Here is a 12513-nt window from a genome sequence, read left to right on the forward strand (position 1 = left end):
TATTTATGTGTTTAAAATTGAATTATAGCCCTAGCAACACTTTCCAAGTCTTTTTAGATCTATTTTCTGTTGATTTCTGTGTCGTTTAATAGTCTTAGTTCACTTAGCGTCTTTTCCGACTGGTATTTGTTAGCTACTTTGTATTTTTGAGCTCATCTTACACTACCAAGACCAATCATCAAAAATATTCAAATATTCAAATATACAAATATAAGCTATAAGACCCTTTGCTAGGTTAAAGACGATGCTATATGGTTAGAAATACATGGGCCCTTCTTTTTCTTTGTTTCGTGCTGGCACAAGAGTGTTTGTGTGATCAATGGTCCTCGCTAACTGAGGATACCGCGTTGGGAATATGGTCTCAGCGGGACGTGATGAGCAATATAACGATTGACCAGGTGCCCGTTGTCGGCCTTGATTTGGGAACCTCTATTTTCTCAGGTGCTGTAAACAATAGTAATGAACTAATGTTGTTGGAGAAGGTGCTAGACTCCGGGGTGCAGGCATTTATTATTGATTTAACCTTTAATAATAGTACAAATAGATGGGACGTTGCTAATACTACGCACTCGCTTCACACTTTTGTGAACGTGCTTGAGCGGTACCTTATACGTACAAATACTAATATTCATGTTAATATGTGGGTATTGCTTCTCAGGTTCCCAGAGGGCGCTCCTACGACTGCAGACGAGCATGGGCAGGTAGCTATGCTTGAGAATGAGCTTGGGGGTATTGGAAGCTTTATCTACGAGGTTTCTGATCTCCGGCGGGAAAACAACGTTGGTTCTAATGTTACCACTTTGAGCGTGGGACAACTAAACTGGCCTACGTTGCACGATTTCTTGTATGTCCGGAAAAAAAGAGTAGTGGTGATGTTGCAAGATCAGGAATTGGGGAACCAGACGAATCGGATCTTTGGTTCATCGGTTTTGCATTTCACATCTGGAAATTCTACTGCTGTCTGTCCCTTTACTACACAATCGGATTTAATCAACCAGTCAGGACACTCATGGAGATTCCTCCATGCGGATTATGAGACTAGAGGTATCAAGGAGTACCTTCGATGCGGCTACTCGCCTATAATTCGAAATAGGTACAACTCGGGTAATATATCTCAACTTGTGCCGATTATTGGCGCTGCTACGTATTGGTCTTGGGACAATCATCTACCGTACCTTCACGAAGAAGACACACAGAAGGGGAAACCATATGCAGCTCATAGGTGTACACTGTTTCGCTACAATGCTTCAAGCCAGTCTGGAAGCTGGGTTATTGCAGACTGCAATCAGAAACGACCTTACATATGTAAGTCAGAGACTTCCCCATACGAATGGTTCAAGGCGGACCAGGCTGGAAACCACTCGACATATTTTGAACTGGGCAGATTTGCGCCCTGTCCTTCTAACCACACGTTCAGTCTACCAGAGACCCCTTTGCAGCAACGCTCACTTGAGAAGTACCTTTCAGATAATAGTTCACCTGACATTGAACTATGGATAGATCTTAATTCCGTCCAGATACTGAACTGCTGGGTCACTGGTGGGCCCGACACCCTTTGTCCTTACCATAAAAAACCTCTGGGCACTTTCACAGAGATGATGGTGCCCGCATGCATACTGTTCGCGGTGTTTATGGTCATTATAATTACATTGGATCTTATTAGGGTTCCCATACAGGACAATCGGAGAAGTTGGAAACGAGTAATAAATAACTACTCTAAGTCTGAAACTGACGGTATCCCATCATGATATATAGCATGTGATGGGATAATATAAATGAACATTAAGTTTCAACATACGACATTCATAACAATTAATATAGGCATCAATGACATAATTCGAAAGATCCTGTCAACTGAATAATTATATATACTTATATATACTTATACAACATATATAAAGATGAATTTATATCATAATTCAGCGGTAAGAGGGCCTACGCGCAGAATTTGCATACCTAAGAACTTTCCTTGTTAACCTTCTACGTTTGAATGCCCTGTCAACAACATATTCGTTTTTTACTTCCAAATTTAAGCCCCTTTCCTTAGCCCAGGCCTTGGCATTGTAGTCAACTTCCCAATCTGAGTTCTTGTCAAATGACCAAGTGGGTGGGGGACAAACTTGATCCAAATCGAGCACTCCCGGGGGTGGTGCTTGTTGCTTCCTATACTTATCCTGTGGATCGAAGATGTACGATGAGTATATGTAAAACTCCCATTGATGTGGCATCAGCCCTTGTTTATGAATTTCAAATAACTCTAGGTACTGTACCTCGGGAGCCTCATCCAAAATGATGTCGTATCTTTCTGCATTTTGAACAACTGCTTTGCCGTGCTCGATTTGTTCTTCGTCGATAAGTGCACTCAAGCGGGGTAGCACCTTAGGATGAATTACTATCATGGTGCCCCACGCCAATACCGCGGCTGCTATCGACCAGTTCATTAGTGGCGAGCAAAACCATAGCAGTGTTAACAGAACAAGTCCCATAAGGAATAAAATAGTTGATCTATGCTCATTCTTGAAGCCCGCTTCACCATATACAAACATCTCCAACTTCTCTGTGACCAACACAATGGAAGACATCAAGTTTTGTAAATCACGCAAGTTAACAATGAACTCCACAGCATGTTGGATGTTATGCATCTTTTGCCAATCGCATTCTGTAGGTATCTTGCTGTAGTCGTGCTCATGGACGTTATCGTGCCCGTGCCAAGTTGTACGTTTACCACCCGAAAACACCGCTTCAAGCAACGAAGTGCCATAGCTATGTTTTGAAAGATAGTAGCTACGTCTCAATGGGTGTCGATGAAGGTATCCTGTGACCATGAGTCCAAATAGCACATACGATAGGGCAAAAACTGGAAGAAGCATGGGGTTGAAGCATATAAACGTATGTAACATTAGAATCAAAATTGTGCTCGAAGGTGACCTCCAGGTTATCAGCCTTATCACAGAATCCTGGAACTCAAATACTAGCGCCATCTTAGACGTCAAAATTTTGAAATTCCTGGAAATCGTCATGACTGAAATATGCTGGCTCTTCTTCCGCCCAGCCTCATTCACTCTCAGCGTTAATTGTTCCCGCTCTGGCAATTCCTCAGGGAGCAAAGCACTTATTACCTTATCAAGCAATATATCAATAAAATGTTCATGGTCATGGAATTTCATTCCAAGAATTTGCCCACTCTTGAGGCCTATATCAAATTGTCCGTCATCGCTCTCACCGCCAATCTCATACTCATTCCGAAAGTTCTCATCCTTCCAGAACATCTCCGAATTCCTTCTCAACCCTTCCTGTAGTGCAAATTCCTCTAGATCTTCCTCTAAGGTCCTTCCAGGCACCTCTTTACCACCTTTAAGCCTCTCCAAAGTGGCATCGACGAACGAACCGGCTATATTCGTGACCAACCCAAGATTTGAGTACGGCTCTGGATCCCTACCATTAACAACACCAGTATCAGTTGATATAAGCTTCTCGTATTTTTTTAATAAATATTGGCCTAATAAAGACCGTCGCTTGTCTCCCTTTATGGCCATCGAAGTGACACAATTATTAGTCTTGGAAGCTTCCATATCACACAAAAATATTATAATACGTTCAAAACAAAAACAAATTATCTAACAATATTAGCAAAATTTAACCGATTCTGGGGAAGGATTTTGGATGAATAGAATGCAATAAATTATTTGCTTATATTTTGCACTCCAACCTGTAAGAATAAAAGGTTTAATAGCCGAAAAGTGGTGATCGTAAAGGTTCCTTAATGTTTCGTATGGAACGAGTTGTCACCAGGCGCGTCAGTGACACAGTAAATCAGTAAATCAAAGGCCGACGGGAAAATAGAACAATTTGAAGACAAATAGCTATTATTATAAATATGTATGTGTTGGTATGTTATTATCTCTTCCCTTTTGAGAGGATTCTACCTGATTGGTACTGTATCGTGCTCAATACCTTCCTCATGTTCGATAATTTCGCTGCCATATAAACCACTGGCCTGTGCTTCAATAATAGTAGATTCCTTTGGATCCCACATCTCATAAAACCTAACTGTTTCATCATTTGTAGCAATGCAGATATTCGAAAAATCTGGGGAAGAAACAGCACTTAAAACGCGGAGTGCGCTCGGGGTAGTGACTTTCATGATGGGTTCCATGCTTGGATAAGAATAGCTTATGAATAGTGTAGGACTTTCTAGATCGCTGAAGCCAAAAGTTGCAACAATTTGCTTTCTCCTGGTTGACCAGATTAGGGATGTGATTTGCCCAGGGGTTTTTATCTCCTTTAATAATGTTCCTGAAGGCGCATGCCAGAAGCGAATTGTTCGGTCCTTACTTCCTCCGCCCGTCGCCAAGAGCGACTTGGACCAAGGGCAGAAGGAGACTGCTTTAACCGCGGCATAATGGGATAATTGGAATAGTAATTTTGGCGGGCCATTGGGTAAGGATATATCCCATAGACTACAGGAGTTATCATTTCCGCCTACAGCCACATATCCGGTTTCTTCGCTAATGTCCAATCCTATGTTACAGTTAGTGGTTAATAATTATCAGCACAGTGCGTAACACTACAAAACAAAGGGTATCTGTCAATATATATTTACCGCAAACCTGCTGTGTCTGAGACTGGAATGTGTAAACGCTCTCTAAACATAATTCCATGGTCTCATACACATATTTTACTAAAGTTTCTTTGATATTATATGATTTCTGCTTCACTCTTTCTACTCCAGACACATGTCCATTCAAATCTTTTCCCACTCTTAATCTTCTTTCTGCCTCACCCATCGTTATTATTTCAAAGTGTTCGAATTTTTTGTGTTCCAACCTAAATCGATGAACTTCACCTATGTCATTGCCTAATAAAAACTCATTTTTAGTATTTTGAAACCATTTCACACAGCATATTCCCCTGTTATTATTGATTCTAGTCTCGACTAGGGGCTGTCTAGACCCATCTACCATTACTTTGGGCTTGTAGGATTGATCAAACACGAGCAAGCGTCCCAGTTTAGTTGCAACCACCAAATAATCGTCCGTTGGAGCAAATGACACGCAGGTGACTATATCTCCTTTTCTTTGCAAGTATCCATGATGAAGTACGTTTATCGGGCCCAAGGTGTCTGACCAGAGATATACTGAACAATTCAACCCAACAACAACGTTGTTGGTCGCGGGCGACCAATCAACCAAGTTGGAGTAGAAATCGTTCCTTAGAGCTGGCGCATCAAGAACACGATATGGGATGTGCGACTTCGTCCTCTTCTTCGGCCTTAGATCGCATGGCACAAACCTCCTGGATTGCTCAAAGTTAGGGAACTCTTGTCTATGGATATATTGTGCTGCATCCTTCGGCGGCAAAGTAGATAATAAAGGATCAACAATGGAGTGATTCGGAGAGATACCTAGCGTCTTCTGCGTCCTGTCGAACTTGTACACACGCTCCGGTGATTGGAACCCAAGCGCATCTGCTATATACTCCCTATGTCTCTTAAACTCCTCATTCAACCTGGTTTTCACTTCTTTACCTGCCAAAGGCGACTGGTCCGGGGTTAGTATAAGCTGATTTAACAGCAAATCTTGCGATGTAAAGAACTCAGGTGAAGGTAATCTCCTCTGAGAATCCGGGTCAGCAAGCTCATTAATGGTGAGATCGAAATTCTGTAGATTAGGTGACGCCCTGTAGGCCTTTATTGACGTTTCGTTCGGAATAAACCGATCAGGAATCATTGTTAAGGAGGAGCCGCCCAAGTTCCTATTAGACGTTAACTGGTCATTCTGAAACTTTTTACGCTTTAATTGAATCCCATCTGATACTGTTATCGACCCTGAGCTCAACTTTCTCTTATACGATCTTGGCATTAGACGATGGTGTCTTTCCATCTTGTGTGTTAGGCGTTATTATCTCTGAAGTAGTTAAGATCGGACGCTACTGCTATAGCAGTATAATGAGCTTAGAATACAGAATGGAGAACGCAACACAGAGGATTTAATTATAGAAATTCGTTTTCAAATTCCCTTGTGCAATAACTTTAATGATTGTAGAATGATGAATCCTTCTTTTAGCAAATGATTCTGTAATTTAGCTAGCTAACTATGGAACTCTCTCTGTTCTCTCTCTGTGGATTAGCAACGATGCTATGTGCTGTGAACTATATATAAAGAACACCAATATGGTCTTATAGTAATATTCAGTATTTATGGTTCCTCCTAATTACTATTATTTACAAACCACTGCTAAGTTTGGTTGGACTTTGTGACTAGTTTTCGTTGTTGGCACAGTGGAGAGTGACAAATGTCGCAATCGTGACAAGAATGGCTACGGCAATTCGGGATTAACTAATAGCTCGCTACGGAGTGTTATTAGTCTAGTTAGAGGGTCTTCTTCTCTCATTAGTTATTTAAGTTGCTTGGTATTGTCTAGTTCTGACTTCAAAAGTCTCTTTCAGCCTTTAAAATGCTGTTGAGAGTAGCACTGAAAAATGGGGACTTCGAAAGCCAACTAATATGTACTTGAAGGTCGCTATGACGGTTATATGGGTCCTAGATCGACGAAGAGTGGCCTGCCTCGTTCAGTAGGTGATATACTCTGGATATGTCATAAGATACCGGTTAATTTATATAAAATAAAATAGGGGCGTAACAGTTTTGTTGGGAAATTTCCCTTTCGTAGACGTACGATTTCAGTGCAATCCTGGATAGAAACAGCGGATTCAATGGAGGTTATTGACGTTTTAGTGAGTTTGCTCTACGGGGCTTGGTTAACTAAGTAAGCTTTTCTAGGGTACGCAAATTGTATTCCTTAAGATGAAAACGTAAACTATTTTATAAAATGATAGTCGTTTCAATACAGCAGAGTTAGGTGGTTTAAGAGGTTTATGAGGACAAGAAACCCCATTGTGGAGCAGGCGAATGCTCCCCCACGCTTTCTTCACGTTAACTTCAACCAGGATCATGAATGTTTTAGTTGTGCTACTGAGACGGGGTTTGAAATATACAATAATGACCCTGTGCAGTGCAGTGTGAAAAGAAAATTTGCGCAAGGAGGGTTGTATGGTATGTCAGGCATTGGGTATACACGGATGTTATATAGGACGAACTATATTGCTCTTGTTGGAGGTGGTACGCACCCAAGGTTTTCCACGAATAAAATTGCGATATGGGATGACATACAGCAAAAGGACTCTATTTCCCTTAAGTTCAAATCCCCAGTCCGTGAGATATTCCTTTCACGGCAGTACATCATTGTTGTTTTATCACAGAACATCGAATTGTTTACGTTTAGTGGGAATCCGACAAGAATTTGCCCTCCTATTAACCATGTTAATAACGGGATTGCTGATTTCGTTACTTGCAACAAGGTAAGAAGGGATAGTTCGCAGGATGGACAGGATCCTCTGGCTTCTCATGTGCTTACTGGGATATTGGCTTACCCGTCGAGCATTATCCCGGGGCAGATCCATGTTGCAGACCTGTCTAACTTGCAAGTTACAACATCAGATGATCCGTTCTCTACGCACTTGCCGACATCTATTATAAAGGCGCACAAGAACTCAGTGCGTATGGTTAAGTTAAACAGAAAAGGGACGCTTGTGGCGACCTGTTCGGTTGAAGGTACTTTAGTACGTATATTTAGCATTGCTAGTGGGTCGCTGGTGCGCGAGTTTAGGCGTGGACTAGATCGGGCCCTCATCTTTGACATGCAATGGGACGAAAAGGGCAACAATTTAGCTGTGGTCAGTGATAAGTACACCTTGCACGTATTCCAAATCGATAAACAGCTAGATAAGCGACATGTTTTGAAGGGCTGGTTTCCTAAAGTCAAATATTTACAAGGTATTTGGAGCATGTGTTCAATCAAGCTAGACAAGCGTGTGCTCACTCATGAAGATGATAAGTGTAAGATAGGCTGGATTGGGGACTCATCTCTCAGCGTAATTTGGCAGAAAAGTGGTGTATGGGAGAAATACGTAATAATGGAAAAAATACACGAGGTTAACCCAAACGACCCATTATATGAAGCTGGAGGGGCTCCCATAGAGCCTAAAATCGAGACATATCTCGTCCGGGAAGGTTGGCGACAGCTATAGCGCTTCTACAAGCAGTGCTTTGCCATCCGCCGAGAATGCTCCATGCATGTTTAATGTAAACTTGGAGGCTTCTTCATTATCATAGAAGGCCAGATATGTTAAAGTTTTTCCGTTAGTCTCGTCAGAATATAGTTTGAAGCAAGTCTTAATGCCATACCACCAGTAAGTAGCCTTTATGTCTTCCGATGTAAAATTTGAAGGAAAATCCCACACCAGGACAGACTTCGCTTCGATATCCTTAACCCCCGGAGAAGTGGACAAATGTGCTGTTATATCCTCTACTTTTTCAGGTTCAGTATGAAGAGCTTCTTCATACGCTTTTTGCGACGTAAAGGCGGCCTTTAGGTTTCGCTGATACACAGCATAATCATACAATATTTTATCCCCAGGTTCTTTAAGTCCCAGTATGCGTTCGTCCAAAAATGTATGCTCAGTACTCCGTAAATATGACCTTAGTCCCAGTCGACTAGCAAACTGTAACAGATACTTATCTCTGAACATAAAAAACCGTCCATCTCGTACTTTATGCAGATCAAAAGTTGAAGATTCAGTTTCTTTAATATCTAAACGTAATTGATTTTCTGGCAGCAGTTCTGCAAAGTCTCTCTGTACAAGTAGTGGATTATAGGATTTATAAAGTAGTAATCGGTGATCAGCATGCTGCACTGGCCCCTTCACTTTTCGAATAGCTTGCTTCACCAAAGATCCTCTTGACACGACATCTCGCAGTATTACATCCACGATATTGTAAGGACCCAACATGGGACTAATGAAGCCTAGATTTAATGCCCGCTAAATTGATTCGACTTCTAAGCCCTACGGTATAGAGAGCTTAACTTTAAAATGATATCTAACGTACATAGTGACTAAACGGTTTAAGAGATTTTTTACCAGCACTGAAAATAAATCTCTTCCTTCTGGATCTTACTTTCTTCTCCCTCTTTCTTAGAAAGGTAGGCCTTCGTATCCTGAAGATCAATATCGGAAAGACAAGCGTATTACGTTTGTCGACCTATATCGAACATGGTTGTTGCCTTTTACCACAACCATCCGGGTATTGTCTTTGTTAAAGGAAACTTTGGTCTATAATTTTTGGAAACTTTAAAAACAATAATGCAATTCTTATTTACCTGTGTTTAATACTCTCGCTGCTCACTATAGTAGTGCGTAGTAGCTAGCATAGGTGGAATTGCCACACATCTTTGTAGTGTTTCGATGTATATCGCAATCACGTGAAACCACCAATGGTTACCCGCATCTGGTGATAATTTTTGTTTCATACCAAGGTCACGTGAATAACCTTAGTTTCGTTACTCGGACATCATTTCAGAATTGTTTCCTATGAAGTGGGGAATTAATGTATATAACAGCGTAATTCTTTCTCTGCCACCTTTATATCCTGACCCACTGTTCACTCCACAAGGTCAGACATTTAGAGTGGCAATTGAGCTATAGAGATTGATAACTCCGATATGGCTGAGACCTCATTGTCATTGAACGAATTAGAAACGAGTGCTACAGGATGTGTGGGGGAAGCTTGTCACAGAACACCTTCTGTAGGATCCGAAAGCGCAATTATAATCGGAGTTCTTATACCTGCGGTTATAATTATGATTGGTCTTGGCGTTGTGCTTGTGATAGTGTGGAGAAGGAGTAGGGCGGAAGCGTTGGAGGATGATGATCCTATGTTCTATGGAGAGACCGAGTATTTGCCAGATGCAGAAACTATTGATTTATATTCCTCAGATGGATATGACGGAACTAGAAACAAGCATCGGTTTAGCGAGGTGTCTTACAAGCCACCGGAATTTGCGGGCTTGCGTACTCAAGGAGCTCGGGCCAGCGCACGCAGTTCGCAGATTGATGGGTTTATACTTCCTGACGATATGATGGACACAGATACCTTGCGGAATTTTGTTAGGGCGGTTGAAGGTACAGAGTATGATGGATACAAGGTTGCAGAGAACTCCTCTAGGTCGACCTTACCAAAACAGGTGGCATCAGCTCGCTCATCAAAGTATCAACCAAGATCAAGCCAGTCATCGTTAGTTCCAGGCAGGAGGCATGATTTAAGAAGAGTACGCACAAGGTCAACAGGAGATAGAATGTCCCAAGTGTTTTCGAGAAGCTATCCTGGCGACATGATGATGCACAGCTATTCTGTGTACAATACTCCCAATCAATACAACCCTAATATGATGCGCCGTAACCGGAACAATAATTATGGGAGAATATCAATGCACGAAAATGTACGAAATTGCTCGACGGGCGTTAATAGTAGACCGTCAAGCTATATGCATCAGGGCTTTTCTGCTAGCGAATCTATTCATAGAAAAACGGCGGCAGATAACCCTCAATATGCGTACTCGCAGGAAGACTTGGCAATGCATCGATATACGTTATACAATTATATTGATGTGGACGATATTCCAAGTTTTAGTTCCACTTTTAGGGAGTACCCTCCAACCCCGCAGCAGATTTCAAAGTCTGTATCCGTGCTGCCAGTGCTGGATAACAGCAATTGTCACAATAAGGAAAAGCCAACACCCAAAAAGCCTCAGAAAGAGGAAGAGGAAAACGAAGAAGTGGCAAGGGGAGATACAGGATATGCGACAAGTTTCCTTGACGAAAAAGGGGATGGAATTGATAGAATAAAGAGCATTTACCAAATATATTTTGACTCGCAAACCACTACAAATCTGCCGAAAGGTAACGACGAGTCAGACGACATCGCAAAGCTCCAGCGCGGCCAACGGGCACCTGAAAAAACACCAAAAGTGCCCGAAAAGGCGCTCGTGAGAAATTCTGGTACGAATCATAATACTGGTAAGTTACAGAAGAATGATTCGGCTTTAAATCAACAAAGTTCCTCTGCAAAATTACCAAGTAATATTACACAGTACCTACCAGATTCGGCCGTCGCAGCTAGCGTGAGCAGCAGTGTATATTCACCAGTAAAGTCGCCCAGTTATGTTCTTTCAACTGATAATATCCACAGTGCACAAGTAAACCATTACCCAAATAGTTATCCGACACAGCAAAGCATAATGAGCAGATCATGCAACCAGCTCGACAATCCAGAGTTATACCAATACACACCTAATTCGAGCTACAACAGCTTCACAGAGCCTCCTACCGCAAAGTTTCCAGGAGGAGCTAAGCTGCCTCACCACCTGAGAAATTCAATTTCTATGATGCATCCAATGACGCTGGGACAAAAAATAAATTATAAACCAGCAGGTTCCATTAGACAACTGTATGAAGTTTTCGGTGGACCGAATCAACATGGATATCCCGTCCCGAGACTCAGCTCTCTGCTTGATTACAATAACTCTGATCAAGCGCGGAGCCTAACTGTACTTCCCACTGGGAGGTCCCAAGACAACTTACGGAAACAATTGGAATAGAAACGAAACTTATTTCTCCTATAGTTAGATTAGGTCACTACATCGCCATATTTCGAAGACATACTAATTAATGTTCACTTAATGCAATACTATGCTAATAACATACAAACAATTACCTGACGAATTATTACCTTTAAACCCTAAAGTATGCCACTCACGCCTCAGTGAAGTCATCAATTTGATTTCTGTAACGTAAGATAGTCTTCTTGATTTTCGAAGAATCAACCCAAGTAACGTAGTCCTCCATATTTCTGGTCACAAGAAATGCAGGGTCTGTTACCAAATCCGGTCCAACTCGAACATGGCCCTGTTCTATAAACTTTATAGCATCCTTCAGCGTTTCTGCCATTTTTAATCTATGCATAATAACCGGTAACCTACGACGGCAAATCGCAGATACTGTAACTTTGTTCTCTAAGTTACTAATTTTTGAAGTCGTTGCCAAAATTCCCATATGATAGAGCTTTTCTAATAACAACTGTTCATGCTTTGTTCTAAAAGGGTCAGTAGCCGGCAACTGTGATAGTTTATGCGCTAAGCGGCGGACTTCACCGACTATTTTATTATATTTGTGGTAGTCTTCTCTATCTTGAATGTGATAAGTACGCATTACCTGCGTATCACGATGACCTTGATCTTGTTTCCATTCTAAAAAGTCCACTTTCTTGAGCAGCTTCTGCTCATGATGCTTAAGTCGCCTAACCATATTCCGTAACTTCTTAAAGTAATTAGCAAATGCTTTATTAGCCTGCTATGTTAATTATAATTTCGCGATGAGATGAAGCTACAATAGGTATGTAATATTGAAAATTTTTATTGTTAAGATCACCAAATCACGTGATAAAAAATCTGTTGCAATGAGCAGTTTACATACCAAATAATTAGCACAAGAGAGCCATTCTGGTCTTACTAGACATCAGAGCTTTGCCAAGAAATGAAGCTTATGTCGGTGCACCAAAATGCCTTCTGATGGACTGAACGAGTTCCATGAATTTCCCGAAATCGAAAAAATTTTCG

At 41.4% G+C, this 12513-nt stretch overlaps 7 protein-coding genes and 1 non-coding gene across 8 annotated transcripts; 4 read left to right on the top strand and 4 right to left on the bottom strand.

Annotated features, from left to right (window-relative positions):
- Positions 1-251: 251 nt before the first annotated feature.
- MTC6 (Mtc6p) lies at positions 252-1748 on the top strand (the record flags this gene model as incomplete). The annotated part of the gene is made up of 1 exon (XM_018130267.1): positions 252-1748. One exon carries the CDS (start codon positions 252-254, stop codon positions 1746-1748), a length of 1497 nt encoding a protein of 498 aa, XP_017985637.1.
- A 171-nt stretch (positions 1749-1919) lies between these two features.
- On the bottom strand, positions 1920-3572 carry PEX28 (Pex28p; the record flags this gene model as incomplete). Its single annotated transcript, XM_018130266.1, has 1 exon — positions 1920-3572. The coding sequence occupies one exon, from the start codon at positions 3570-3572 to the stop codon at positions 1920-1922; it is 1653 nt and encodes a 550-aa protein (XP_017985638.1).
- Positions 3573-3922: 350 nt separating this feature from the next.
- Positions 3923-5882, bottom strand: AMA1 (Ama1p; the record flags this gene model as incomplete). Its single annotated transcript, XM_018130265.1, has 2 exons — positions 3923-4521; positions 4604-5882. The coding sequence occupies 2 exons, from the start codon at positions 5880-5882 to the stop codon at positions 3923-3925; spliced, it is 1878 nt and encodes a 625-aa protein (XP_017985639.1).
- Positions 5883-6877: 995 nt separating this feature from the next.
- On the top strand, positions 6878-8089 carry HSV2 (phosphatidylinositol-3,5-bisphosphate binding protein HSV2; the record flags this gene model as incomplete). Its single annotated transcript, XM_018130264.1, has 1 exon — positions 6878-8089. The coding sequence occupies one exon, from the start codon at positions 6878-6880 to the stop codon at positions 8087-8089; it is 1212 nt and encodes a 403-aa protein (XP_017985640.1).
- On the bottom strand, positions 8084-8851 carry PET54 (Pet54p; the record flags this gene model as incomplete). Its single annotated transcript, XM_018130263.1, has 1 exon — positions 8084-8851. One exon carries the CDS (start codon positions 8849-8851, stop codon positions 8084-8086), a length of 768 nt encoding a protein of 255 aa, XP_017985641.1.
- A 248-nt stretch (positions 8852-9099) lies between these two features.
- On the top strand, positions 9100-9152 carry AW171_hschr2155. Its single transcript, XR_001930071.1, has one exon. It is a non-coding gene; the product is annotated as an HBLSNR7 (small nuclear RNA).
- A 409-nt stretch (positions 9153-9561) lies between these two features.
- AW171_hschr2156 (HBL256Wp) lies at positions 9562-11496 on the top strand (the record flags this gene model as incomplete). The annotated part of the gene is made up of 1 exon (XM_018130262.1): positions 9562-11496. The coding sequence occupies one exon, from the start codon at positions 9562-9564 to the stop codon at positions 11494-11496; it is 1935 nt and encodes a 644-aa protein (XP_017985642.1).
- Positions 11497-11650: 154 nt separating this feature from the next.
- On the bottom strand, positions 11651-12202 carry IMP3 (snoRNA-binding rRNA-processing protein IMP3; the record flags this gene model as incomplete). The annotated part of the gene is made up of 1 exon (XM_018130261.1): positions 11651-12202. One exon carries the CDS (start codon positions 12200-12202, stop codon positions 11651-11653), a length of 552 nt encoding a protein of 183 aa, XP_017985643.1.
- Between the last annotated feature and the right edge of the window lie 311 nt (positions 12203-12513).

The sequence above is a fragment of the Eremothecium sinecaudum genome, chromosome II (genome assembly GCF_001548555.1).
Source record: "Eremothecium sinecaudum strain ATCC 58844 chromosome II, complete sequence".
NCBI lineage: Eukaryota > Fungi > Ascomycota > Saccharomycetes > Saccharomycetales > Saccharomycetaceae > Eremothecium > Eremothecium sinecaudum.